The sequence below is a fragment of the Erpetoichthys calabaricus genome, chromosome 11 (genome assembly GCF_900747795.2).
Source record: "Erpetoichthys calabaricus chromosome 11, fErpCal1.3, whole genome shotgun sequence".
Taxonomy (NCBI): Eukaryota; Metazoa; Chordata; class Cladistia; order Polypteriformes; family Polypteridae; genus Erpetoichthys; species Erpetoichthys calabaricus.
This window is the reverse complement of record NC_041404.2, coordinates 134,787,893-134,813,750: the sequence shown is the minus strand read 5'-3', so window position 1 is coordinate 134,813,750 and position 25,858 is coordinate 134,787,893. Positions and strand designations below refer to the sequence as shown.

At 49.1% G+C, this 25,858-nt stretch overlaps 2 protein-coding genes across 3 annotated transcripts in view; both read right to left on the bottom strand.

Annotated features, from left to right (window-relative positions):
- Nucleotides 1-5,906, bottom strand: part of mrps34 (mitochondrial ribosomal protein S34) — a 149,371-nt gene extending 143,465 nt beyond the window's left edge. The window contains exons 1-4 of one of the 2 annotated variants that reach the window (XM_051934033.1): nucleotides 5,737-5,906; nucleotides 3,828-4,158; nucleotides 3,368-3,410; nucleotides 1,429-1,743 (exon numbers count right to left, since the gene is read on the bottom strand). In XM_051934033.1, the coding sequence (XP_051789993.1) occupies nucleotides 1,460-1,743; nucleotides 3,368-3,410; nucleotides 3,828-4,145 (645 nt within the window). In that variant the 5' untranslated portion in view covers nucleotides 4,146-4,158; nucleotides 5,737-5,906 and the 3' untranslated portion in view covers nucleotides 1,429-1,459. Of the gene's footprint in view, nucleotides 1-1,368; nucleotides 1,744-3,367; nucleotides 3,411-3,827; nucleotides 4,159-5,736 lie in introns of those variants that run through there. The other variant, XM_028813951.2, reaches the window with a different exon arrangement.
- Nucleotides 5,907-10,063: 4,157 nt separating this feature from the next.
- Nucleotides 10,064-25,751, bottom strand: spsb3a (splA/ryanodine receptor domain and SOCS box containing 3a). Its single transcript, XM_028813947.2, has 7 exons — nucleotides 25,499-25,751; nucleotides 24,269-24,413; nucleotides 21,668-21,845; nucleotides 20,118-20,305; nucleotides 18,430-18,532; nucleotides 13,473-13,598; nucleotides 10,064-11,018 (listed from the first exon to the last, which is right to left on the bottom strand). Exons 2-7 carry the CDS (start codon nucleotides 24,392-24,394, stop codon nucleotides 10,642-10,644), a joined length of 1,098 nt encoding a protein of 365 aa, XP_028669780.1. The 5' UTR covers nucleotides 24,395-24,413; nucleotides 25,499-25,751; the 3' UTR covers nucleotides 10,064-10,641.
- Nucleotides 25,752-25,858: the final 107 nt, after the last annotated feature.

The window sequence follows — 25,858 nt, the reverse complement described above, 5'->3', positions numbered from 1 at the left end:
CGCTGCGCGTGCTCGCACCTTCAGTTACACACCAGCAGGGGGCGCCAAACTCACGGCCTGTAGAGGGCAGTACCCACGGGTCACCGAGGCAGGTGACCAGGCCACTCTGCTCACAGTGACGCACAGTCGCGTCGGCCACCTTTTAATCTGAGCCATCTGCTCTTCAGCAGCCACACGTAAACTCGCAGCAAATCAAATTAAAGGAGAAGGACGCGATACCGAGGGGCTCTGACGTCAGCTCGCCGATCTGCAGGTCGAAACTGGGTGTCCCGTCCAGGGTTGGGTCCTGCTTCGCGACAGAAAGACTACGAGGGACCCCGAATGAGCCGCCCGCGGGCTCATCGTCATTCAAAGTAACTGCCGAAACCTTCGTGTCGCAGAGCGGCCACCGGGGCAGACCAAGCGAGCGAGCGAGCGGGCGGCCGTCGGCCTTGAGTCGCCTTGGCGGAGCTCTGCGCCCACCCGACAGCGGCCGTTGGCCCCAACCCACGAGTGCCTCCCCCCGAACTACACCCATCGCCCGAGCGGTAAACCGGCACAGCCTGCACGGCGTGCAGCTGCCACCTGCTGGAAATGGAGCGCCAGTGCGCAGCTGAACAAGCACGCGCACCGAGCACGCGCCGCTTCAGAGAGGCCAGCAGGCAGATTCGGGCGCCGCTTCGCCGTCAGTGCCTGTGGCCGCCTAGCGGGTCTGTCGCCACCGATCCGAGCTTTCCGGACGCTCCGCTGGCCACTCTTTGGAAAAACGTAACAAGCGGGCAGAGCACTGCTGTCAATCATCAGACAAGTGGTGCCCTCCAGATCAGTAACATACTGAGGTGGCACTCATGCCTGCCACGGACCAATCACCATCATCACCGGATGGGCCCCCGAGTCCCACGCTTCTCATCTGGGGTCAACCTAGACGGGCTTGATGGTGGGGAGCCATTACCCATGACTATGCCCCCCCCCCATTCCTGGCCAGAGCGGTGCTCACTGTGGGACAGCCTGGGATGCCAGTCAGGTTCACATGCCCATGAAAGAGCATGGTACTTGGCCAGGGGGTCTTCAGGACACAACCTGGTGGCTGTCCCTTCTTCCTTGGCGGTCTGCTTTTGGCTTTTGCTCCAACTGATTATTTAAATGCACTGAGCTGGGCACACAGACAACTGCTGCCATCTGGGACCCCCATGCAGGACACAAGAAGTCAACAGAGAAATAAAAGAAACAGAACAACCGAGACAAACGAGGGGCACTCCAGGGCTCAATCAGGCTCATGTGGAAGGCTGGCACCCAGTTGGGCATGATGATGGCAGGCCAGGCGCCCCCTCCTTGTGGAGTGAAACACAGAAGTCAGGGGTTCAAATAACTTCAGACTTGACAAGGAGGGCACTTTGAGAGCACAGCTCTTTACTGAGGATCAGGCGGGCACAAGCTGGGCAGGCAGACGAGGACAGTGGGCCAGGCGGGCCCCCAAGTCTCAAACCGGCGTCTCGTCCGCAGGCTGCGCTTTCTTCTCGCTTTTAAAGTGCTCCTCAGAGATGTGTGCGCTCCTCTGGAGGTCCACCATCGGCTCCTCTGTGAACGGCCCACCCTGCCGGGCGAGGATCATGGCCCGCAGGAGAGGGGGGTAGCGCACGTAGCGCACCGTGGGCTCCGTCACGGCCGTGAAGTCTTTGAACGCCGCCTCTTCGTGCTTGGGGACGAGGCGCCAGTCGTGGTACATCACCTTGTCGATCTCCGTCACTCCGGGGTCCGTCTTCCCTACAAATGAAGCAAAAGCAGGTGAAGTCAGCCCAGTCGGAGACACGGGTTCAACTGAGAAAGGGGCAGCGAGAGGGTCTGGGCCCAGCAATGCCCTCGCGTGGCCACCCGGACTCTGCCCGCCTCAACCGGCTCCCTCGTGCCGTATTCTCATTGGATCCCGCCAGGCCCCGCCCACTCCCACAGAGTCTCATCATTCCCAGCGTCCTTAATGGCAGCACGTGTGGAGTCACCACAGGGCACAAGTCAAAACGGGCAAGGACCTCGGGGCACGCAGCCCCTGGCATTCGTGAGCCTGAGTTCAGGGTACAAGTCGTGGCAGCACATCATCCAAACCCCAGGCTAGTGGCCTGGGGTGGACGGCATCACATGGGCACGGGGCAGCACTGGCTTGCAGGCAGACAGACAGACAGAGATTTGGGCATTAAGGGCACTGCACGGGCAGTAAATCTCATGAGGGCCTTTAGAAACCCAAACCTACAGGCTGTCGGGACTCGGTGGGCTGTCACAGTCCACCTCCGAGCCCAGAAGGCCATCCTGACGTGGCACATCACCGAGACATACAGCGGCCATGCCAAGGCTACAAGAAGACAAGGGGCACAACAGGATGAGACGGCTTCAGAAACAGAAATGGAAGGAAAGAAAGCACTGAGAATGGCAACTGGCACTCGGTGGGCTCCAGTCAGTTGCATCAACCTGCCGTCATGGTCTTAAAATAAATGAGTCCCACATTAGGCAAGTGAAGTGACACATGACACACTCAAGAGAGGGAAACTCGCCACCTCAGACGCCACTGGGGACAGCAAGTGCCACGTGATGCTGGTGGGCCAAGCGGGGAGACCTGAGAGCGACGGGCTGAATGTGACTGGCACAGGCGACGCTCCAAAGATTTCACCTGTGTTCCTGGGTGGCGCGTCTTTTATTCACTTTAAGTGCCACCGTGACGTTTCATGTGGGCACCCATCTGAAAGCCTCCAAACTTCCCGAAATGTCCACCTCACAAAACACACCATTGTTTAGGACCACGGGAGAGCGAGGGGCATCTGTCTGGTCACAGGTCCCTGGGGTGACCACAATGACTGGCAGCCCAGGAGCCAAAGAACACGCGTGCCCAGTCACCTGCTTGCCACATCCAAGAAGAGCCCAAAGTGACAGAGAAATCGAGTGGTGACCTCCACACCGTACTGGCAGAGGGTCCAGGGTTCAAGTCTCACGGCCCCTGGGGCTCAGCAGGGGTCCCGTCCCACTTCCCCCAAGATCACGCAGGTTAGGCGTGTGACAAATAACCTGCACTCTCACAAAAGAACAAGGGCAATGGCAGCATGGCGAAGGGCACAGCTGGACTTGGCAGACACAGTTAGGCAATATGACTTCAAGGCTGGCACTCAGGAACAGCCTGGGCTGGACGCGGGACCCCTTGGTGCGTTTTAAAGCTTTTACGCCGATGCTCAGTCGAGCAGACCCCCGGCGTGTGTCACATCAGTGAGTGTGACAAGTGTGACAACTAAAGACGCCCAAGTTATCCTTCAGGGCTTTCAAGGGCCAGTCACCAATACCACAGCAGGGGCACACAGGAACGAGCCAACGCAAAATAAGCAAAGCACCCAGACGTCGGTGGGCTCACCTCTGAAGGTCAGGACCCCCCAGGCTCTTCCATGGTCCATGTTCTGTAAAACAAAGCAGACGTTTAGTTCATCTCACCCTCAGATGGCACCACTGCACAAACTCACCAGCTCTCACCCATGGCACCCGATGCTGGAGAAGTCACGAAATGTCACTTGATGGCAGAAGGTATTCTCCACGGCCCTGGACACCAATGGGCTCCCCCCAGTACCAACTGCCCACCCTGAAGGAGAGACTGACACCACGCCACTCCTGGCACGTCAGCTTCTTGGGTGCACTGCAGACGTGGCATTGCTTGGGCCTTTTGCTTTACCGCCACACTATAAATTCATAAAGGTGCAACTAAAAAGCTGCGGCAGGCATGCGTGGTGCCCCGTGCCCACTCAGACATTAAAGGCAGAAGAACACCAACTGCAGAGTCTGCCAGCCTGTGCCAGCTGCACAAAGCTCCTCACACTCACCTCAGCCGTGTAGTCCACCTTGACCTTCGTCACCGTCCAGTAGCAGGGCTCCTCATGCTGGCCGAGCCACGACTTGCGAGTGAAGAGCCGGCCGATCCCGAAGAGCCGCAGGCCGCAGAGCAGCGAGAAGAGCCGGCTCTCCCTGCGCACGTCGTCCCAGGCCAGCACCGGCAGGCGCTTCCCGCTCCAGGGCCGCGTCATGGTCTCGTAGTCCAGGGCGTACTTCTGGGAGTCGCGGGGACGCTCCTTCAGGGCCCGGTGCTCGCGGATCTTGCGTGCCATCTCGGCGATGTGCCGCACGGGCTTCTTGCGGGTCATGGCCGGTCCGACACTGCAGAATGACAAGTGTGGCTTAGCGGTCAAGGCTGTGCACTTCCACCCAACCCGTCAGTCCCACTAATGACACCCGAGGATGTCACTTCACTTGCCTGTACTCCCAACAGGAAAAACAAAAGGGACCTTGTAAGTCACCTTGGACAAACGTGTCAGCCAAAGAATACAGTCCTGATGGAAAAGGCACTATATGGATAGGCAAGGGCCGTACTTAGCAGTTTGGGGGCCCTATGTGGTTCAGAAATGTGCAGGCCCAGAAGGCAGGGGTCCATTGGGGCGAACCCCCCCTGGAGCTCAGGAAGGTGTTCTAATAAAACGTCCGGAAAAGGCCTTGGATGACCAGTAGGCCTACATGTACGCAGAGTGCTAACATATTGATTTAGTTCTGGAACTGGTAAAGGCCGGTAGTATGGGGATATTTCATGATTTTATGGGGATCTCTCTGAATGAATCCGAACCGAATCTCTAAAATTAACGTTTGCTATACGGCGTGACAATTTATTAGGGATTTAGGTGAAGATTGCAATTTGGATAATAAATTATCATTGTTAATAAGACTAAGAGATGCACTGAACTGAATTTCCTGGGCACAGACGGCTGCAGTGCCAGGGGCCCCAGGTCCACAGCCCAAAAAAAAACAAAAAAACACACATTTGTAAGTCCGGGCCCCCCCTCACGGTCGGGGCCCCCCTGACGGATGCGTAGTTCACAGTTGCCTAAGAACGTCCCTGGATAGGAAAGGCGCTACATGCTGTACATAGGCAAGCAGTGTGGTGTAGTGCTTAAGGCTTTGGACTTCCAACCCTGGGCTCGTGGGCTCAAATCCCACCCGTGACGCGGTGTGGCGTCACTTCACCCGCCTGGACTCCAACTAGAAAAACAAAAGGGACGGGGACGTCACCAGTCGTATGTACTTCAGACCTTGTAAGTCGCCTTGGATAAACGCGTCAGGCCAAGAAGTAAAAGTCAGCAGGCTCAGATTCACGTCAATACCTCCTGGCAAACTCCGGTGCCCAGGTGACGTTAGGATGGCCCACGTGAGAACAAAGCCTTGTATTGGTGTCCATGACTTACACAGCACACATGGAGACGGCGGTTCACATCCCGGGTCCTCTCAGTGTGGGCATCCTGCCGCAGTACAGTGTGTGTGTGTGTGTGTTCACCTTGGCAGGCGAGGGACTGGCGCCCCGTCCAGCTGTGGCTCCTGCCGTCCCTTGTTTTAAAGTCACGTGCACACGCAGAGTTCACGTAAAGTCTCCCTTGCAGGTGCCAAGCAATACGTGACGCGGGTGTCAAATGTGCCAGCCGGACGTCTGCGTGCTGCGCCACAACTGACCGCCAGTCCGGTGACCTACCAAACCGACGCCACCGGGGCATTCAGGGAGACCAGCCTAAAACTGTAACCAGGGGTGTCGAGAAGGTGACCACGACCCTGCAGCAGCACTGGCCAGCTGCCTAGGGTTTGGCCATGGCACTTTATAAGGCGCTATATCATTGGGCGTTCACATAATGTTCTGAAGCCCCACGCTAAGCTCAACTGCCACGACGCACTGAACGGCTACGCGAGGCGGCTCACCCAACGTCAAAGCAGCGGGCGGCAGCTGCTCGGCCGAGTCGAAGATGAAATCAATGGACGACCTTCTTCCTCTTCTTCTTCTTCCTCTGTCCGCTTGACACTCCGCAGCCCCACGCGACTTTCGAGAATCCGTCGTGTACGTCACCAGAAGGCTTCCCCCGAGAAGCGCGGGTCTGTTCTGTACGTCATATGCACACTTCCCCCTGGAAACGGCTCGTGCAGCACGACAGTTCCGCACCTCTTTACTTTCCGCTCGAAGGGAGACGCGCTTTTGCGTGCGACAGTGTGACGCTACTGTTGATCCTTCGAAAGAGAGCTTTGATAGATAGATAGATAGATAGATAGATAGATAGATAGATAGATAGATAGATAGATACTTTATTAATCCCAATGGTCGTCTTTGGGCAGGACCCCGGTTCCAGGTCTTGACCTAAATGGAGGACATTTGCTTGCATTCCTCAGAACTCCTTGGTCTTATTCCTGGTGCTCCCTTCATCAGAAAGGCCAGCGGGGTCTGCTTCATCCAGAGGTCACATCATGGTGCTTTAGAGTGTCAAAAGTGAACAATATGGACGCTGGCAAGGACTGCAGTGTATCATCTTCATGTTCTCCAGCGGAGGGGCTGGGCTGAGCTGATTGTGTTTTCCATGATGAGTGATTTTCTCCAGATGAGTGCCAACCATTACCACTGAGGGTACATGTGGGTGACCCAAAGGTACACCAGAGCCACTTGAATGCAGATGATCACCATGACTGGCTTATGGGGGTCACTCAGTCATGTGGTGTGCCCACCTCCCAGGTTCTCAGCCATAAGGGCACTTTTTACAACCAGGCTATGGAGTGGGGGAGAGCACACCTTCATGCCAGAGGGTGGTAAGCAATGCCCCTGTCCTTAGAGCACTGGAAACCATTTCCCGATCAGATGGCAAGGAGAGGCAGAAGGCCACCAGGTGGCAGCATGTGCTCCTTGGTCTGCTGAGGCTGTTGAAAGGCATGGACAGGCAGGGCTGTCGGGGTGTCATTGGGTCACTCCTTCAAGAGTGGCACCCTGAAGCCCCTTGGACGTCTCATGGTGTGCGCAGCTGCTGTGGTTTTTGTTTCCTTGAAACACCCGGTGGGGTGTGACGTCACCAACGTGGCCTTTTTAAAGGTCATTGCTGTCCACCTGGCGCTTGGCAGAGGTTGTGGATGCATGCGGTGAATGAGCAGGGCACCTCCTGCTTTCTCTGCCACTTGACTTATTAAACTGGCTCAGCTTGAGGACTTCGTCCCTTCTGCTGGTTGACAAGCCGCCTTCCTTACTGATGGCAGCATAGACGGGACGGGGCACCAGGCTGAGGTGCCAGTGAGGTGGGTGAGCCAAGCTGACTGGACGGAGGCTCTTCAGGAAGGTCCAGACTTCCAGTGTTCTTTTTGTGGCCACCCGTGCCCCACAACTTGGCATCTTTCTGGGCATTGTCAGGTGCCTGTAAGCCTGTGTTCACCTTTCAGTCCACCTGGTCAGTGCTGCTTGGCTCACTCAGGGCTTTGGGACGTGATGACACGCACGCCAGGTGGGTGGTCAGCTAAACACCCACCTGTCACTGAGGACAATACCCTGTGACCTGCTCATGAAGTCTTTCATACACGATGATGATGTCCCACGGTGCGCCTCCACCGTTACACACCACCAGTCCATCTTGGGCTCAGCCAGGGCCGACACGTCTGGTTATAATGAATTCCAACATGTGGCACCTGACGTGGTATCTTACAGCGTTTGCTCATTCACTGAATTGCCAGTGGGATTTTCCGGCTGAGCCTGAGGTGGTCTGCATGCTCACTGGCCCCCCCATGTGACCCAATGTGTTGTGGACTTTGAGACCACCCTATAAGCCCAATGACCTCTGCACTGAAGGTCAGAGAAGTCAAAGTTCAAACGGTGGTCCCGAACCCCCCACTGCAGGTCCTTTATGGTTGCCAGCTGCCCAAAGTGATTCCGGGGGATTCAACTCTTTAATTGTGTGACTTCGCGCAGGTGTTTGCAGCGTCGACCGAGGAGACCCCCCAGAGTTCCTGGCGCAGTGCGTCAGCGTGACCAGAGCTCAAGATGATCCCGTGCTGCTCCGGGTCCATATTTACGGTAAGACGGCTACTCTGGGCTCTGGCGGCATTACAGTGAACCAAGACAAAGACTAAATGCTGTGACGGTGGGCAGACCACCTCCCGAGTATGATGGGTCCACTCCACACGCATCAGATATGCTGTCAAGATAACGTGGAAGCCATCTTTGATATTTGGACGGCGTGATGTCGAGTGAAGTCAGCAGAAGACACGGAGCCAATCGTGTGCCTCACTGGCCGCCATTCGGGGGGCACACACAAAGACACTTCAGGCTGTGGGGTGTCACCCTGTGGCTTATACAGCGCCTGTGCTCTGCCCATTCATTCAACACGGGGCGTCTGCTTGTCGTAGCGGACTGTGGGGTTGGCGCTTGAGACCACCTTCGGGTACGTGGACACTGACCCACTGGGCTTAAGCAGCAGCACCACCCAAAATGTTTACAAGCAAATCTCGGTTTCCTGGTGTCACATAAGCCCCGTCACTCAAATGACAAGACCCACCTGCCCTCCGTCCCTGGCACTTCGTGTGACAACACCACAGAGAAAGGAGACCACAGACATAGAGCTGAGGAATGAGAAGTTACAGAGAAGCAGACCCATCAGCCCTTGGCCACCTTGGACGGGCTGGCATCAAGCTTGGCACATCTCACACGCACGTTCTGCCTGCCTCTGATGCCATCAGCTTGAACACGCTCACCCTTTACAGATGCAGTGTCACTCAGTGGATCACAGGGCCGTCTGCTTAATTTTAGCACAAAGGACTGGCACCCTCTGGGCGATGCCAAGTTCAGCTCACTATCTCAGTTTCACTAATGGCCATTAAATAAAAAGCACCAAAGCTCTTAACAGCCAATGAATGAGGGGGTGGGCAGGCGGGTCTTTGGTGCCCCTTGCTGTCATCGCTGATGTAACTGTTGGGCACAGGCTTAGGTCTGGGTGCCCGCAGGCTGGCTTTTGCTTTGGTTTGCTGCTGTTGTTCTATTCCAGGGGTGGTGAACGCCAGGCCTGGAGGGTGCAGGTTTTCATTCCCAGCCTTTTCTCCCCTTCACTTTAATGGCCGCGTTAGAAGAGTTCAGTCCTCTCCATCGATTCCTTTCTTCATTAAATGACAGCCAAGCAGAACTGAGATGTGAGACGAGCAGCTGAACTGGGGCTTCAGACTCCAATCACGTTCTTAACGAGAAGCCGATTCTCGCTGTTAATTAAAGCCCTTATTTAATTCCATGGCGTCTTGCTGCTCTCGTTCGGCCACAGCACACATTTTTTGTTTTTCTGTTCTTTCTAAGAGATGTTTTAGTGACCTGAGAGATCAACCTTACCAAGGCCATCACCGCTCTTTAGTTTCAGATACCGTGTGGCGGGCACAGGGGAGCCGGTCATGTGGTGGCTTGTTTTGTGTCTCATTATTGGTTGGCTGCTAATTAAAGTAAAAGAAACAACTATGGGGCCGAGTCAAGTGAATTAAAGTCACTAATTACGAAGATGGAGGAAAACCTGCAGCCACTGCGCCACTCCAGGCCTGGCGTTCACCACCCTCTTCTAATCGGACCTCAGGAATTTCCATTAAAAAAATACGACACTGAAGACGTTTGGCCTTCACTATAAGCAATGAGGGGCGACGAGTGGGCACGGGGGGGCTCACCTTCTAGTCGGTCCGGGCCGAGGCCTACAATGTGAAGTCAGTAACGGGAGAAGACTTTACACAGACATTAGCCAAAGCCCTTCACGTGGACAGTGGGGAGCCACCAGCAATGTGCAGCATCCACCCGCATGATGGCATGGCAGCCATTCTTGTGCATCAGCGATCGGTGGTGGGGGGCAGAATGACAACATGGCTGGACATCAGGAAGCACCCTACTCATTAGTACTCGGGACCTTGGCTGGCGGTGGGCGCCATTAAGAGGAGCACAGGGTTTGCAGCGACCCAAACCTTTCCTAGGTGGTCTCGTGCCCCAGCCTCCGGTGGAGTACATACCTGTCGTGAGGTGCAGGCGCCACGGCGGTGGAGTACGTCAGAAAGGCATGCAGGACTCATGGAGGTACAACAGCAGGGTCATCTATTTACAGCACATCATCAAAGATTTTTTCCACAGAAATGGAAGCATATGAATGTGTCAGGAGCATGCAAACAATCAGGGCCAGAGCGGGGTCCGGGTGGGGACATGAAGGGCGTGCTTGGTGGCCTGGCTTGAGCCAACGCCAGTCTGCATGCGCTTCTGCCAGGTTTGCTTTTTTGTTTTCTGTTTGACTTTTTAATTCTGAAAATCTTAAAATGAAGCCCAAGATGTCATTTGGGAGAAACAAAAGCCGACTGCTATGAAGAGAACGCAGTGAGTCATTAGTAACGCGCACCTGTGTGTGTGAGAGGTGGGCTTGTTCACAAGACCCTTCCCACTGCCGGCCAGTCCAGAGGGTCTCCAAGACGGCACAAACTGTGTCTCTGTGTTTTCCACCATCCCTTTCAATCCCAGTTTAGGTGCCCTTTGCAATCTGCCAAGTGAAGCTCAGTCCAGACGCACCGCGTGTGTTCAAACGTGACGAGGGATTCAGGCAGCAAGCTTCTCGAGTCCATGGAGGAGATGAGCACAATGGAATACGGCAGAAGTCAAGCCGATGAGCCAGCGCTGAAGAGACCCGCCACACCATTCCGACTGCAGATAAATGTAGGAGAGAAGCTGGACAGCGTGAACGCACTTCTCTCGCTCGTCTTCCCAACGCTCTTGTCCTTAGTCTGTAAATGAAGGTGGGGACCAGTGGCACGTCTACGAGCTCCTAAACAGAACCTTCCTCTTGACATCCCACAGGCTCAAGTCCACCGGCAGCGCTTCCTTTGACAAGCCTCTGGGTCTGAAGCGCTGCCATCAGAGTCACTTCCCGAGGAGGAGGAGGAGACAGAAGGCGAGTTTGATGCCGAGGCCTTATCGCTCGTTTCACTGGCACCGCTGTTCATACGCAACACCCAGCCCAGCTTATACTTGAGCAGATGTTTGAGTCCGGGGGGCAGAGGAAGGACACTCAGCGTGTCCACACACTCTGGCAGGAGCTGCCGAAGTCGGGCACAGCACAGATACTGCAGCGAGGTTGGGGAGAAGCAGGAGCGGATCACCTTCATGCTGCTCTTTGCTGCGGTGGAGCACACCATCGGGTAAAACTTCTTGTCGTGCAGCTTTGTAGCAGCAACACCTGGCAGACAAAGACAAAAGAGTGACACAGTCAGGGAGTCTGCGGACAAGTGACATGACGGCCTGCACTTCTGTCTGAAATGAGGGCCTTGAAAGGAAACTCTCAGCTCATGGCATTCCACCACAACAGAGGAATGCTGCCGTTTAAATCACCCAAGGTAACGGGCAAATCATGAGGCACCTGCCCTCATGTGCCACCTATGGCACCGGGGACTCAAATCACAAAAGACGCCAGTAGGACACCCTGCCAGGTCTACATCTGCTCTGCAGAGGGGGCCGCTAAGAAAGAAAGAAAGAGCTTTCGGCTAATGTCAAGTCATTCACAACTTCACTTCACACCAGGGAGGAGATCCTTCTTTGCACGGACGTACGTGGGGTCGTCCTGAGGAGGGTTGGTCACTTTTGTTTTTGGAGTTATTCAGCCTTTCCTGACATTATAAGGTAGTGGTGATGGCCAAGTGGGTCTTCGTGGTGGTCACAGCATGATGGAAGAAGCTCGTAAGTACACAAGACAAAAACCGAGCAACTCCACTGACCAATGAGGAAAGGCTGCCTACCAATGAAAACGTTGAATTAGGACCATGTGATTTTAATGGCAGGTGTTGTCGATTTGTGAAGTGTATATTTAATTTATATATATTATATACACACACGTACTGTGTGTGTAAAGCTCAGAGATCATTAATTACACGGGTGACATCATTTTCTCGATTTGCTGAAACCTTGAAACACGTGACATACACGTTTTTTTCCATAGTTGATGAGGTTTGCTTACTGAAGTGGAATCAGGCGACTGACCAAACTCATGGACCAGAACCTATCAGGACATGAAACCAAAACACAGGCCGACCATAAGATGCAAGTCGTATATGAAGGAAGAACAGATCTGAAACTAAAGATTTTCTGTGCGCACAAAATTTCACCCACGATGTTTTTAGGTGGTTTGGACAAACCTGGATAATCACTAAGCGAAGGATGTTAACCTTTACAGCACAGGAGCACAGACATCATGCGCCACACACTCCTGGCTGTACTGCTTAGCAATGATCACAGAAATCATGGACCGCAAAGACCTACCTGAATGACAAACAGAATGGTGTCATGGGAGAATGCAATTCATTTCAAATAAGTTAATAACATGATGAGAACAAAACTGTGACCACTAAAAACGACGTTTCAACAATTCTGAGAGACCAAGGAATAACTGGAAAGAAAAGAAAAGCTAAAGTCAGACTGTGACAACGCTAAGGTGACGGAGAGCCTCAGGTCAGCACACACTAAGATGCAGGGACTGACCGATGAAGAGCTGGCCAAGCAGAAAGGCCCAAGTGTGTGAGGGCGGCCAAGTGGCAAATATAAAGGCCACACCATGACATCCTGCACGCCAGCAAATCCAGTATCACTGTGCCATTTCAGGCCAATGTTCTTCTTTGCTCATCTTCCTCACCTGCTGTTCCACACTGTAGTTTCTTTGTACCGCTATCTTCTCGTTTCTTTTATTTAACACGGCTTTCTCAAAGCTGCCTATCTGGTGTATCCCTGTTAAACTGTATGTGCACTGAATTATCATTTTCCTCATGGCTCTGCAGTCCATGCTAATCCCTACTATTCTCTGCTGTTCTTTTTTCGGCTTTTCTGTGGTGGTGATCTGCGGGGCACCGTGCAGCACCTACACTGAAGGCCAGAGGTCCACATGACCTTCACCATTGAATTCTTTCACGTGAGGCCATATGGAGATCATTGGTGTTAGGTAGAATGGGGCTGGGTGGTCCCTTGGCCTTGGAACCCCTGTCGGTCCTCGTGGCCATCTCACCTCACTTTCTTCTTTGCCTAACCTTATTTTTGTTTCATATAAACTTTCCTCTTTTTCATCATGTAAAACACTGAGCTTCACCATTTCTATGAAAATGTGCTACATAAATAAATGTTGCTGTTGCTTTATGATGATCACCATGTGACTTAAACATCGTTTGACAGGATCTCTGCATGCCCCCTTCTACTTCTAGATATGATGGGGTTACAAAGCCAGCTTGATGAACTGTCCCTGTCCCTGACTGTCCCTGTCTGAATACTCGAATGGTTTACTGAGCCAAACTGTTTAAGGTCACAAGCACAGGACAACTGCAGTGCACGGTGGCCAACAATTTGACTTTGGTGGACCAGCCAATTGACTTTGCACCTCTGAACTGACATTTTGTTTGACCAGGCAAGTTAATGAATTGTGACTTGATCTTTACTAAGCGCCTCTCTTTTCAAACTGACTGAACAGTGAGACCAGGGCAGGGATGGCAAAGCGCTCTCATAGACACCAGTGGTCTACCTGGAAGACGTCTGTCTGTGTGAGGGTGCCACTGCAATCGGACATTAGTCAGCTACCACACACTAAAGGTAAGGCCTGGCCTGAGAGTTTTTGCCCAGCCTTTGCCCGTTCCTGTGCCTGGTATCGAATTCATACCTATGCATTTTCGATTCTTAAAGAAGGTCAGAGTTCCATGCCAGGTGTCTAGATGAACTCCAATAATGGACCCTTGGCCAAATCTGGAAGAGAAGTTCACTTTATCCCCTTTGTGATGCAGTAAGCCTGAAATAAAATATATAATAACCATTAATCCTCAAACAGGAAGAAGTATTCCATAAACAGAAATTAAGTTCAATAACAGGCCCCATCTTATTTATAGACATATTAAGACTTCCTCCCTAATCCTGTACACATCGGAGACATTCACCCTCAAACCTGGCATTACACCTACTACTGACTTTGGAGAGGCAGTGTACCACCGAGGATGTCGTCTGGCACCTGCATCAACAGAACATAATCAACATTTAAAAAATCCAAACTATTAAAACAAATGAAGAAATAACACAATCTTAAAAGTGCAAAATACACAGTCTCCTCCAAATGATTTGTAAGAGACAGTAAAACAACCTTCTATGGTGTACACATATTGGACAAAGGTGTCCAGGAGGACTCTCGTCACTGCGGGACCCTCAGCAGGTCACAGAAGGTCCAGACACCCTGCCTGTTTGCCAAGTACCAGATGCCCAGTTCAGCGCCAGGGCACTTGCTGGTCCTTAAATGTGGTTTATGGTTCAACATGTGCGGAGTATCAGAGTGGAGCCACGGTGGTAGTCTCTCCGAGGTCACAGGAGGGGTCCTAGCATCTATTTAGGACACAAATGCTGCCGTCCCACTTACTGTAATCCACGGGTGACCATTTCAAGTTATGGCTTCATTATAATCAATCAGTGTCAAGCGCCGGAGAGTGGACTCCATCTGTAACCCTTAAGGTCAGGTTTAAATAAAGGCCTGCTGCTGCGATTGTTCACAATTCAATTAAGGAACAGAAACATCAACCTCGGTGAAAATCAAATCAACTCTGCTACATTAACAAGAACAAAGGTAAAAGGGGCAAACCTCCCACATCCACACACAGACAGCACTCTGGGTTAATTACTGAATGGCCACCTTGGGTTAAAATGTCAGGTCACGACTGTGACCGAACACACTAAACAACAAGCAAAGCATCGAAATCCAATTATCTGCCATATAAGCCTTCCTACTGCTAAGCTCAAAGGGTGGTGTGATGTCAAAAAAATTTTAAAAAAAAAAACGACTGAAAGAAAATAAAACGAAGGTCCTCTAAAACATCAAAGTGTGTTGTGTACAAAGCTACGTGTTCTTGATTTGATATAAAGGCTCTGAGCACCGACATTAGAGGTAATGCTCTTGCTGTCCAAATCCAAAGCCACGTCACGTCACGTCTGCACATTTCCTCCACGTCCTAGAGTTTTCATCTCATATCCCAAAAACACGCAGCTTAGGTTCACTGGCAAGTCCGAAATGTCCCAGTGAGTGGACTGGTGTGCTTTGAGGCATCGCTGTACTGCTGGGACAGACTCCTGCTCCCGTGGCCCTGAAAATGGCTAAGAAGAAGATGCCAATGTGCATACAGGGAGGGACAGCAACAGAGGAGGGCAAAGTCAAACCCAAGGTTAGGGGGATTAGGCAGAAATCAGCGTGTTGTGCAGGACTAACCTACAGCGTGGTGTGCGCATTGTAACTGGTACACACGTTGTCAGTGGGTCCTTGCGTGTGTGTGAACTGTTAACATTTGAATGTGATGAATGCATATAGCGCTGAACTGGCCTCTCTGTACTGTTCTTTCCTCTGCATGTCCTGGAGTACAAAAGAAACAACACGATACAGCAACATGGAGACTGGCGAGATCGGGGGAAAAAAGTAATAAACACGCAGTCACGGATTACAAGTGCAAGATGTTATGCAAATGAATATGAATAATAGGAATAATGTTGCATCCGTGCCACAATGTTTTTCGAAATGTACTATACAGGTCATAAAATGAATAATTCCAAATATCATATATACCTATGTCTCTTTTTTTTTTTTTTTGACATCACAGACCATAAGGCGCATACTAATTCAGGGTGAGCAGGAACAGTCAATAAAACTGAATAAAAAAAAACATTCACATGACGGTGAGATACGAAGAAGGAAGGCCGATTCACCAGCGTTTGTGTGTCAGGTTTTATCCATCCAGATCAGAGAATGTCCAGTTCCATTGCCTCAAAACACCACTCACATCTCCAGTTACTCCCAGTTTGAAATAAAAACTAACTGCGTCAGATCCCTTAGGATGTATCGTGATCGTGACAGAGAATAAAAGTGAAAATAAAAGGCTAACTTTCACAAGTCCTATAAATGTACACCGTCTGTTACAGATGTAAACCAAATGTACGTGTGTACTGTATGACATTAACAGTAAGAGCAGCTCAATACCGAAAACGGCAAACATAGGAGTCAGTGGGGATCGAACTGGGGACTCTGGATTATAAGTCAGCAGATCTTACCGCTACACCACGGAGGCTGTTGTCTCGTCCTTGAACCTTCTGTGAAAGTGTTTATTTGATCTTTGGACTTCAGGCTTCACACGTTATATAGTTTAGATAGATAGATAGATAGATAGATAGATAGATAGATAGATAGATAGATATTATGCTAACATTTTGTCATTTACTACTAAAATATGACAAACATTTCTGTTTTAACGATGTGTTTACACAGATTACTGTAGAAACAGAACACACATGAAATGCATGTGTTCCAAATAACGATCTCCGATTTCCACTCTAAAACTCCAGCACTTCACTCCCAGATAGTCGAGGCTTGAGCTGGGAGAACTTTGTGCTCGTTCTGCGATGGTGGGGGGGATGGAATAGCAGGCTGCTTGTCTTTATCGGCACATTTACAGCACAAAAGACGCTGACGGAGGGGTGCGATGGGATTTAAGGTGGGCTCGATCTACAAGTTGTTTCGTGGCTCTGGTAATTCTAGTGTTAAATAAATAGTTAGAGAGGGGGCGTGCTAGTCTGGCTGGATCGGTGAATTTGTGATGCGGGCGGGCCTCGCTTAAGTGCCCAGGTGAGGAGTTGTCCGCATCCGTAATTGATGCCGGGAGCTGCTAAGTGCCACACCTGATCCATGTCCCCGTGATAAATAATAGAAGCGCGAGGCGGCTAAAGAGGAAAAAGAAAAAAAAAAAAGAACGTGAAGGGAGGTTAAGGGAGAAGGAAGCAAGAAGGAGAGAGCCGGTGCAGGAGGACCAGAACGAGCAAGTGCAGGCCAGCGCTGTTTGCAAGCAGCTGGGGTGAGGCGAGCCTGAGTGGGGTGTTTGGCCGGCACCCGAGGGCCGACGGTAGTGGTCACTCCTGCTGAGCGCTTGTTTAGAGCAGTAGTGACCGGGAGAAGGCAGAGGGAGTTGGGGACTTGGGAAGTGGAGGTGTGAGCGTCTTGGTCACTGGGGAGCAGAACTGGAGCCAGGGATCGGATAGGCCACCAGACCAGTATGGTGTAGAAGGTCAGCTGCATGTAGGGTGACTCCCCTGGCGCATAGCCTGGATGGGAGAAGTAAAAGAAGACACCGGGCTTTGTTTTAAAAGACGGCTTCCAGCCATTATTTTAACCTTGGGTTTCTAAAGGACTTTTTCTATTGGATTTTAACCTCCACCTTTCACTTGTTTTTATTGGATTATTTATTTATTTGAAGATTTCTAAAGCACTGCACTTACTTATTTGAACACGGTTTTGTTGTTGCCGTTTTAATAAAAGCACTTTGCACATTTTGCACCATCTCCTTGCTTCATTATTGTGCCTCACTGCCTAGCTCATCAGTGACATTACTGACGGTGTCGGGTTCAAGAGCTCCCAGAAGGAAGATGAGAGCATGGAGTAGAACCCACATCGTCACAGAGCTGAGGTAAGAAACGAAACCTGAGAAATACAGCAGTGCACACAGGAGCGCCGTCCGGCAGCACAACGGCAAAGACATCCAAAAAACTGGAAACAGAAAATAAAGCAGCATGCCAGTCTAGAACATACAGATCGAGAGGATACCTTTGGATTTGATTTTGGGATGCTGCACAAATCTTAATGCGTGAGACGGCAAACACAGGAGCACCAAGGAAAGAAACAGAAAAACCAAAATCTGTGCTGAAGACTCCATTCACCAAAACAATAGCTGTGCTTCTGAACAATCCGAAAATATTTAAAGGAAATCCCATACGGACACTGGGAGGGCATGACAACCTCCACAGACATGGGGAGACATGCCAGCTCGAGGTTTGGGCACGGGATTCGGCCGCAGAATGCGAGATGTGGCACCGCTAATCTCTGCACTCCGGTCTCGCCACTGGCTCATCAGACTCCGTCAATCACTTCAAATTTCATCCAGCATTGATTTCAATACAAATGCAATTCAATGTCTTTTAAGATTTGAAGAGCCGCCTTTTGCAATACCTCAGCCTCCAACATCTCCGTTTCCAGTTTCACTTGGTGGCACAGAGGTAGTCCTCGTTACAACTCGGGTTTGACATTTTGCTTTCGGCCTTATCCCACAGCAGGAACGGGTGGCAAGAAACACTACTGTGGGATCCAGCAGCAGAAAAAAAGTCCACCTCTGATTCGATCTTCTCCTTAATTCGGGATTTCCCGCACTACTGTATATCCATCATGGCCCCAAGTGACACTGCATAGGGTCTCAGGAGTTGTTATGGCAGTTTAAGTTTCTTTACACCAGAAGAAAGAAAAAAAATAAAGCATGTTGTATACAAAGAAGCTTTTCAACAGCCAGGTCTTAACTGCAACAAATGTCATAAAGTGTAGTAATACACGACTTGCGGTGACTTTTCACCTTCCCTCCCTTCTCCTTGATCTCCCTGATAATTCAGCTAAGACCCGAATTCTGACGAAAGGGAAATGATGTAAAATAAAATTTCTCATGTGTTTATAGCACCAACATATACAAGTTTCAGGATTCAAAACTCCAAAAATGATCCTCCACCCTCAAATGAAGGCCAAAACACGTCAGAAGGCCTGCTAAGGACACCAAACGTACCTGTATAGGAGAGACCCCAGCTGTCTTCATCTTTGCCTAGAAGGCTGCAAAATGTGTGCCGGTATTTGTCAAGATTGACATCAGAAGTTCCAATTCCTACCATCTGACCAAAGAGAAATTGCTGGTTACTGATTTGAACTTTGAGCACTCCGTTGCCAGACAAACATTACGTCATTTTAACTACCCATAAAGATATAAAGACAAGAAAATCAGGAGCTGGAAACAAAAAGGGAAATTCTCACAAGTGGAGAAACAATAAAGACTTGTATGATGAGGCCCATAATGAGCACCCAGCTTTAACTGGGACATCCAAGTGGACCTGACTGACTGGATACCACAAGACGTACTGCGCACTTTCACACTAGGTGTAACCTCCTAATAGGACTCGCTCATTCATACTCATAAGGAAGACCGTCTTCACACAACAGCTCATGGGGATGTCCAATGGCACCTGTACGTCTCTGCCTACGTAGCATCAGTGCTTTTGGTCTTAATGTAGCAGACCACTCTTCTTGGTTTGTATACTGTTACTGGAATTAGGCAGAGGACATTCAACAGGACCAGAAGTTGGACTACACGAAAAGTGCTGTCAAGGAATAGGCCGAGTTCAAAGTTGACAGAAACAATGCACCGAGAAACCAGGACCCAAAACGTATTCCTAATTACAGTCAAATGCCACATTCTTTAAGCCTGACATACAAACCCACCTCTAAATACTGCAACTGTTTTTGTTTGTTATCCAAAATCTTGGACAACCAGTAAGTGCGCGGCACTGCTGCCAATTCTGCATGGCCTGCACAAATTTGAAAAAACTGGAAAATACAAAATGCTGCATTGTTGTTATGTTAAATATCTTTAAAAACAGGCTTATTCCTGCAAAAAAGAAAAAGAAATGAATTCTCTATGCCCTCTCACCCAGGAGGGATGACAAATGAGTGGAATTAACAACCCTGAGGCAGAGAAAATGAACCCAGAAGTGAACTTCCTACCAGTGTACTGCTGCGATGTCTAACTGGTCCAGACAGCTTTGCTCCTTGGTTATCCGTATTCAAATCTCTGGCCAATATTTATGCACTCAACTTCTCAAATCAAATGTTCAGGGATTGCGCGTGAAAGCCAGTTTGACATACACAAGTCCCAGTTTGAGTGGCTAATGGTTGGTTTTATACGCCATATTTAACGCTACTGTCATACGTTTCATTTGATATTTTTATGGTTCTTTTCACACACAACCCTAATTGTCGAATATTAATAATCATATCAGGTTTAATTGCAGGAAATTGCCAGGTCACTTTCTGAGAATGTAGACTTGGACTTTAGTTCCCAAATAACCTTGCAGTGGTTACCAACTATAAAATTTCTTACAGTGTATACTTCTAAGAAAGGGACAATAGAGACATTTGCTAAGGAAGAATGCCTTTTTTCTGTCCAGTTACAACTCATCTTGTTGAGTTTAGTTAGTTTAGTATGCAGTTCGACACACATTACTGAAAATCTTCCTCCGTGTACATCTGTATGAGGTCTCGTCATCACAGGACCGTTCTCGGAGCTCTCTAACATACAGCATATTGCCCAGGGACTGATGGCTCAAATCTTTTACTTATCAGATCTACTTATCACGACATAAACACACCGACACTAAAACACTGGTAAACGAGTTAGATGAATGACTGGCACTCATCACTCACCATGTCAGTGCCATACACAGGAGAAGTCATTTTAATCTCCCAGAAGTGCTGCCCTTCGGCCAGCTCCTTGTTGCCCCGGATGGCTGCTGTTCCACAGCTGTACTCCATGTGGAAGTTCACTTTGCGGTTATCACAGCTCAGCAATGTGGCGGTCGACTTGTTTCCATCATCCCACACCCACTCAAACTCTGGAAACACAAAGGAACATCATTTGTCTCTTCATTTAAAGAGTCACCGTCCACAATACATGTAAGCTTTCTCATAGATAAGAGGGTCCCGTTAGAAAAGTGCCACGTTGTTGTTGGTTTTTAGTTTCTTTTTTTATATGCAGTCACATGAATAAAAGTTTCAGTAACCCAACAAACACACAAGTTGTTATTTCTTAAGAAGTTACATAAGAAGGGTGAATCTTGAAAGGTACACTTTACATTACACTACACCGCATAATTATGTATTGATGGGTGAACACTTCCTGAAAGACACAGTTGTCCAAATGGGGTGGGTTTGAGGATACGACTGTAAGTGAATGAAAAGATGGAACTCTGGAGAGAGCAACATACAATTGTCCGTGACTGAAAACTGGAGCCCTGTTCCCCAGAGCGAGGGACGGGGCTGTACGGTGGTCGGAACGGGGGGGGAGAGTGGAAGGACGCCCAGGGAGGTCGTCCTTTCTGACCCCTACGCCTCTCTGGAGAGAGGGCGGGAAAGCAGGCCCGAGAGGTTTGGTCGGCACAACCGGTAATGATCCTTCCGCAGGTTCACCTACGGAATTACGACTTTTACTTCCTCTAGACAGTCAAGTTCGATCGTCTTCTCGCCGCTCCGCCAGAGGCAGCGAGTGACCACGGCAGGGCTGATCTGAGGACCTCACTAAACCATCCATTCGGTAGTTGCGACGGGCGGTGTGTACAAAGGGCAGGGACTTAATCAGTGCAAGCTTATGACCAGCACTTACTGGGAATTTCTCGTTCGTGGGGAACAATTGCAAGCCCTGGTCCCCATCATGAATGGGGTTCAATGGCTTACCCACACCTCTCGACACATGTTGATCCATTCAGTGTAGGGCGCATGCAGCCCCAGACATCTAAGGGCATCACAGACCTGTTATTGCTCAATCTCATGTGGCTGAAAGCTTAGCAGCCGCAATAGTTTTACACTCCAGTACATTGCGGTGAATGCAGGTAACAGTCAGGCGGGCGGGCAGGTCAGCAGGCGTTCTCATCCTATGGTCTTAGAGTTGGTGGGCGGCGCTATGTCGTGCGTATCCCATGGTTGTCTTGCGTGCCCTGGTCAGCTGCTTAGTGAATTTATATATATATATATATATATATATATATATATATATATATATATATATATGTGCAGTTTTGTTCCTCTATTATTACAGTTTGCCATTTACAAAATTACTCTTAAGCTTCTCTTAACAAAACAGTTCAAAATGAACAGAGTGAGTACGTTGAGATGAATCACTGAATTGGCTGATAGCAGGGACACAAAAGACCCCCAGAGGCACTTGCCCTAATAGAGTGACATGTGACGCTCCTCTGTACCTTGGTCATCTTCTCCACAGCTGCAGTCTTTGACACGATGGAAGCCCCTCAGTTTGGAGTTGTATGTTGGCTCTGCCTGGGAGTCACAGCTGCAGTAGGACTCCCCTGTCACTGGAACTGGACTTGGGACAGCAGGGGTTAATGATGGCAATTCTGTTTCAGAATCTGAGTCACTGAACTTGAATGGAAAAACATAAAAAAAAATAATACACAAATCAATGTTAACCTTTGGCAAAGATCAAAAGAGAGATATCATTAGGAATTTTAGGAATATCAACTGAACTGTACCAAAGTGTAACACACAAATCTATGTTTACGTCAATCTGCTTTTAATGAACACGTTAGAAAATAAAAATCACTACATGCAGTTAATTTTGAACAAACTCTGTTTCTGTTTGACACATGAAACTGTAACCATCTACGACAGACTAGAATGGGAGTTAATGCTTGAGCTCACTTCAACTGCAGATCTTAACTACGCATGGAGAGTGCCCTTCTGATGACATGATGGCCAACAGACAGAAAGGCAAAAGAGCGCCATTTCTAAAGATACAAGTCTTTATATCATCGAAGAAAAGGAGCACCCGTCAGTTACAGAGGATCCAAGCTGAGGTGTGATGTGTCCGTCTGTGGAAGGTTCACTGTCTCAGCCTGTAAATCCATCCTGAACACTTACAGTTTACTACAGCATACGCTTAGCAGGGCGTTCATTGGGGAAACGTTTACTGATTACTTGCTTTAAAACCTCTTGGCCATCAGTACAATTGACTGTGCCCCACTCAAACCCCCCCCCCCCCCCCCCCAAGTTATTTTTACAGTAATGCTGTTAACTAGTGGGGTTTTTTGTTTTTCTGATCACACAGACACAGACACCGAGGTGCACCTCAATAAATTAGAATATCATTGAAAAGTTGTAGATTCATTACACACAGAGGACGATTTTGCAAGAGTTTATTTCTTTTCATTTTGCTGATTACGGCCAACAGGTAATGAAAACTCAAAATTCAGTATCTCGGGAAAATTTAAATATTACATAAAACCAATTTAAAAAAAAAAAAAAAAAAAAAAGACTTTTAATACAGAAATGTTGACCTATTGTTGAAATGCATGTCCATGTACGTCCGCACTCAACACTCGGTCAGGGCTCCTTTGGCATGAATGACTGGCATGGAGGCGATCAGCCGGTGGCACTGCTGAGGTGTTATGGAAGCCCAGGGTGCTTTGATCACGGCCTTCAGCTCATCTGCATTGTCGGCTCTGCTGTCTCTCATCTTCCCCTTGATAACGGGGTTGAGGTCAGGTGAGTTTGCTGGCCAATCAAGCACTGCGATACACACCATGCTCATTAACACCAGGTATTGGTACTTTTGGCAGGGTTGGCAGGTGCCAAGTCCTGCTGGAAAATGAAATCAGTATCTCCATAATGTTTTTCAGCAGGGGGAAGCATGAACTGCTCTCAGATTTCCTGGTAGATGGCTCTACTGACTTTGGACTTGATAAAACACAGCGGACCAACACCAACAGATGGCGTGGCTCCCCAAATCATCACCGACTGTGGAAACTTCACACCAGACCTCAAGCAACTTGGACTCTGTGCCTCTCCACTCTTCCTCCAGACTCGGGGACATTGATTTCCTAATAAAATGCAAAATTGACTTTCATCTAAAAAGAGGACTTTGGACCACTGAGCAGCAGTCCAGTAAGCCCAGGTAAGACATTTCTGACGCTGTGCCCCTTTTTCTGCTGTCACATTTTTTCCATCCACTCAACTCTCCATTAATATTCTTGGGTAGAGCACTCTGAACAGCCAGCTTCTTTACCAGTGACCTTTTGTGGCTTCCCCTTCTGGTGTGGGGTCTCAATGACTGTATTCTGGACAACTGTAAAGTCAGCAGTCTTCCCCATGATTGTGTGGCCTACTGAACCAGACTGAAAGACCACTTAAAGGCTCAGGACCCCTTTGCAGGTGTTTTGGATTAATTAGCTGAGTGGAGTGGGGCAGCAGGAGTCTACAATATTGAACTTTTTCACAATATTCTAATTTTCTGAGATACTGAAAGTTGAGTTTTCATTACCTTTTGGCCATAATCAGCAAAATGAAAAGAAATAAACACTTGAAATATCTCACTCTGCGTGTCATGAATCGATAGAATATAGGCGTTTCACTTTTTGAATAAATTCACTTTGATGATATTGCACCTGTGTGTATATATATATATTATTGTTATTTAATTTTGAGTAGTGGCTGGGCCATCTGTGTTGTTATTGCTGTTAATGTATTAGTAAAACTAAATAAGCACATAAACAAAGCTTTTTTAATGCGTTCAGGCTAAGACCAAACAACTTAACCGAAACAGAAAAAAAGGAGAAAAAAAAAAAAAACCCTGATGCTGTAAAGGTTCTAAGCAGTTTACCTGCCATAGACAACCATTCTCAGCACCGCTTGGGCACAAATAACAGATGGACCAGCTTCCTCAGGGTACCCTACTAACTTCACTTATTCTGCACTTGATGACATTCTTTCTAGGCGTCTGCTCAGGCGGGTGTTCGTTTCCTCAGCGTTGCTGTAACCATCGCACACCTTCAGAGTGGCTCACTCACCTGCAGTCGTTCGTATCCAAATTCTTCCACATCTGAAGGCAGGACAAGTGCCCTGGATTCAGTATCCCGGCGAACACCACTCCAAACAAAGCGCCAAGCACGACTGTTCCTATTCCGACGAGACATAGCACTGTACAGATTTGATCTGGTTATAAGAAAAAGAAGAAAAAAAAAGGTTTATGAATTAATTAATGGAAAAAACTTATTTAACATCAAAAGCTTAAAACAAAAAATAAAATCATCCCTCTTACAAGTTCAAGAAAACTAAACTCCACTTGATAGTGTCACGATGGATGGGCAGACAAATTATAACTCATTAAAACTTTCAATGAACCATGCATGGATTTTTTGCATTAATATAATAAGATCACACAAATGGGGTGCAGGATTACAGAGGCACTAACTAACCCAGTAACGACCACTTTGCTAGGTAACTTTAAACAAATAGGCAGGAAGCACAACTTTACATTAGGAATTGCGGTCTTGCAGATTGTATTGAAAATAAAAAGGTACAGAACGTGTCGGTCCGTTCTTGACACCTAGAAAGCCCAATATACCCTCTATTGATGGGGATTCTGACTGGCTGCTAACATTTATACTGACATGAGTGAAGATGTACACTTAAAAAGACATGAAGTGGTATTCCGTATGTGTATTTCCCCTTGGGGATTAATAAAGTATCTATCTATCTATCTACCGAGTTTTATGCCAATGTCAGGTGCCAGGGAGTACGAGTTCAGTGTCAACAGGTACAAACCGGACGCGCCCCCTAAGAATAAACTGAAATGAAAAGCTGCGCTGTGCATCGGCACTTTAAAGTGCGGGACTTGGCAGAGATCGGGCGTCTCTTGGTGCAAAGCGACTTTAAATCGTGCAGTTCTTAATAGAAGGACTTAAGTTCGGCCGCCGGCTGGGTGTAGTCTAGCAAACATTACACCAGGACCCAGCAGTTAATACGAGAGGTCATGATGTAGTCGGAGCGGTAATGGTCACACGTTGACGAAAGGTCGTTCGCTGCAGCCACGACAAATGTCCAACAGACGGGTACAGAATGACACCCGCTCCCGTGACTCCTTTTGCCATGTACGGGGCCAGGCTTCGAACTCAAAATTCTGTTTTTCGCCCGGCCTCTACACTTTAGGCCTCTCCACACTGAACGCGAAAAGGATAAAAAGGAAGCGACCAGTCAAGGGTGTTCTCGTCGAGTTTTAGAAATGATGTAACGCTTACCTCCGTCTCGCTGCGCGTGTCCTTGCCGTGACACTCCCCGAGCTACTTGGGATCGGCGCGAGTCTTTCCAGTGAAATATAGAGCTGTAACCAAATATAACTGGGGCCCAGTGTTCTCTGACCTAGTTTTTTTCACAGACGTAAACAGTAAATACAGGAGTCCCACCCCGGCGGCCACATATTGGTCAGTACACGGCACGCTCCGCCTTCTGCTCGGTCTAAATGGGTAGAAGCTGACATTCGCACCGCCCGCTCCACACGCATATCCCTGCGCGCCATATCTACTTCCCGGTTAGCGTCCACTGAGCGGGAGGATGATGTCACTACCATACAGTCTCTTACATCCGCCCACTCCACGCTA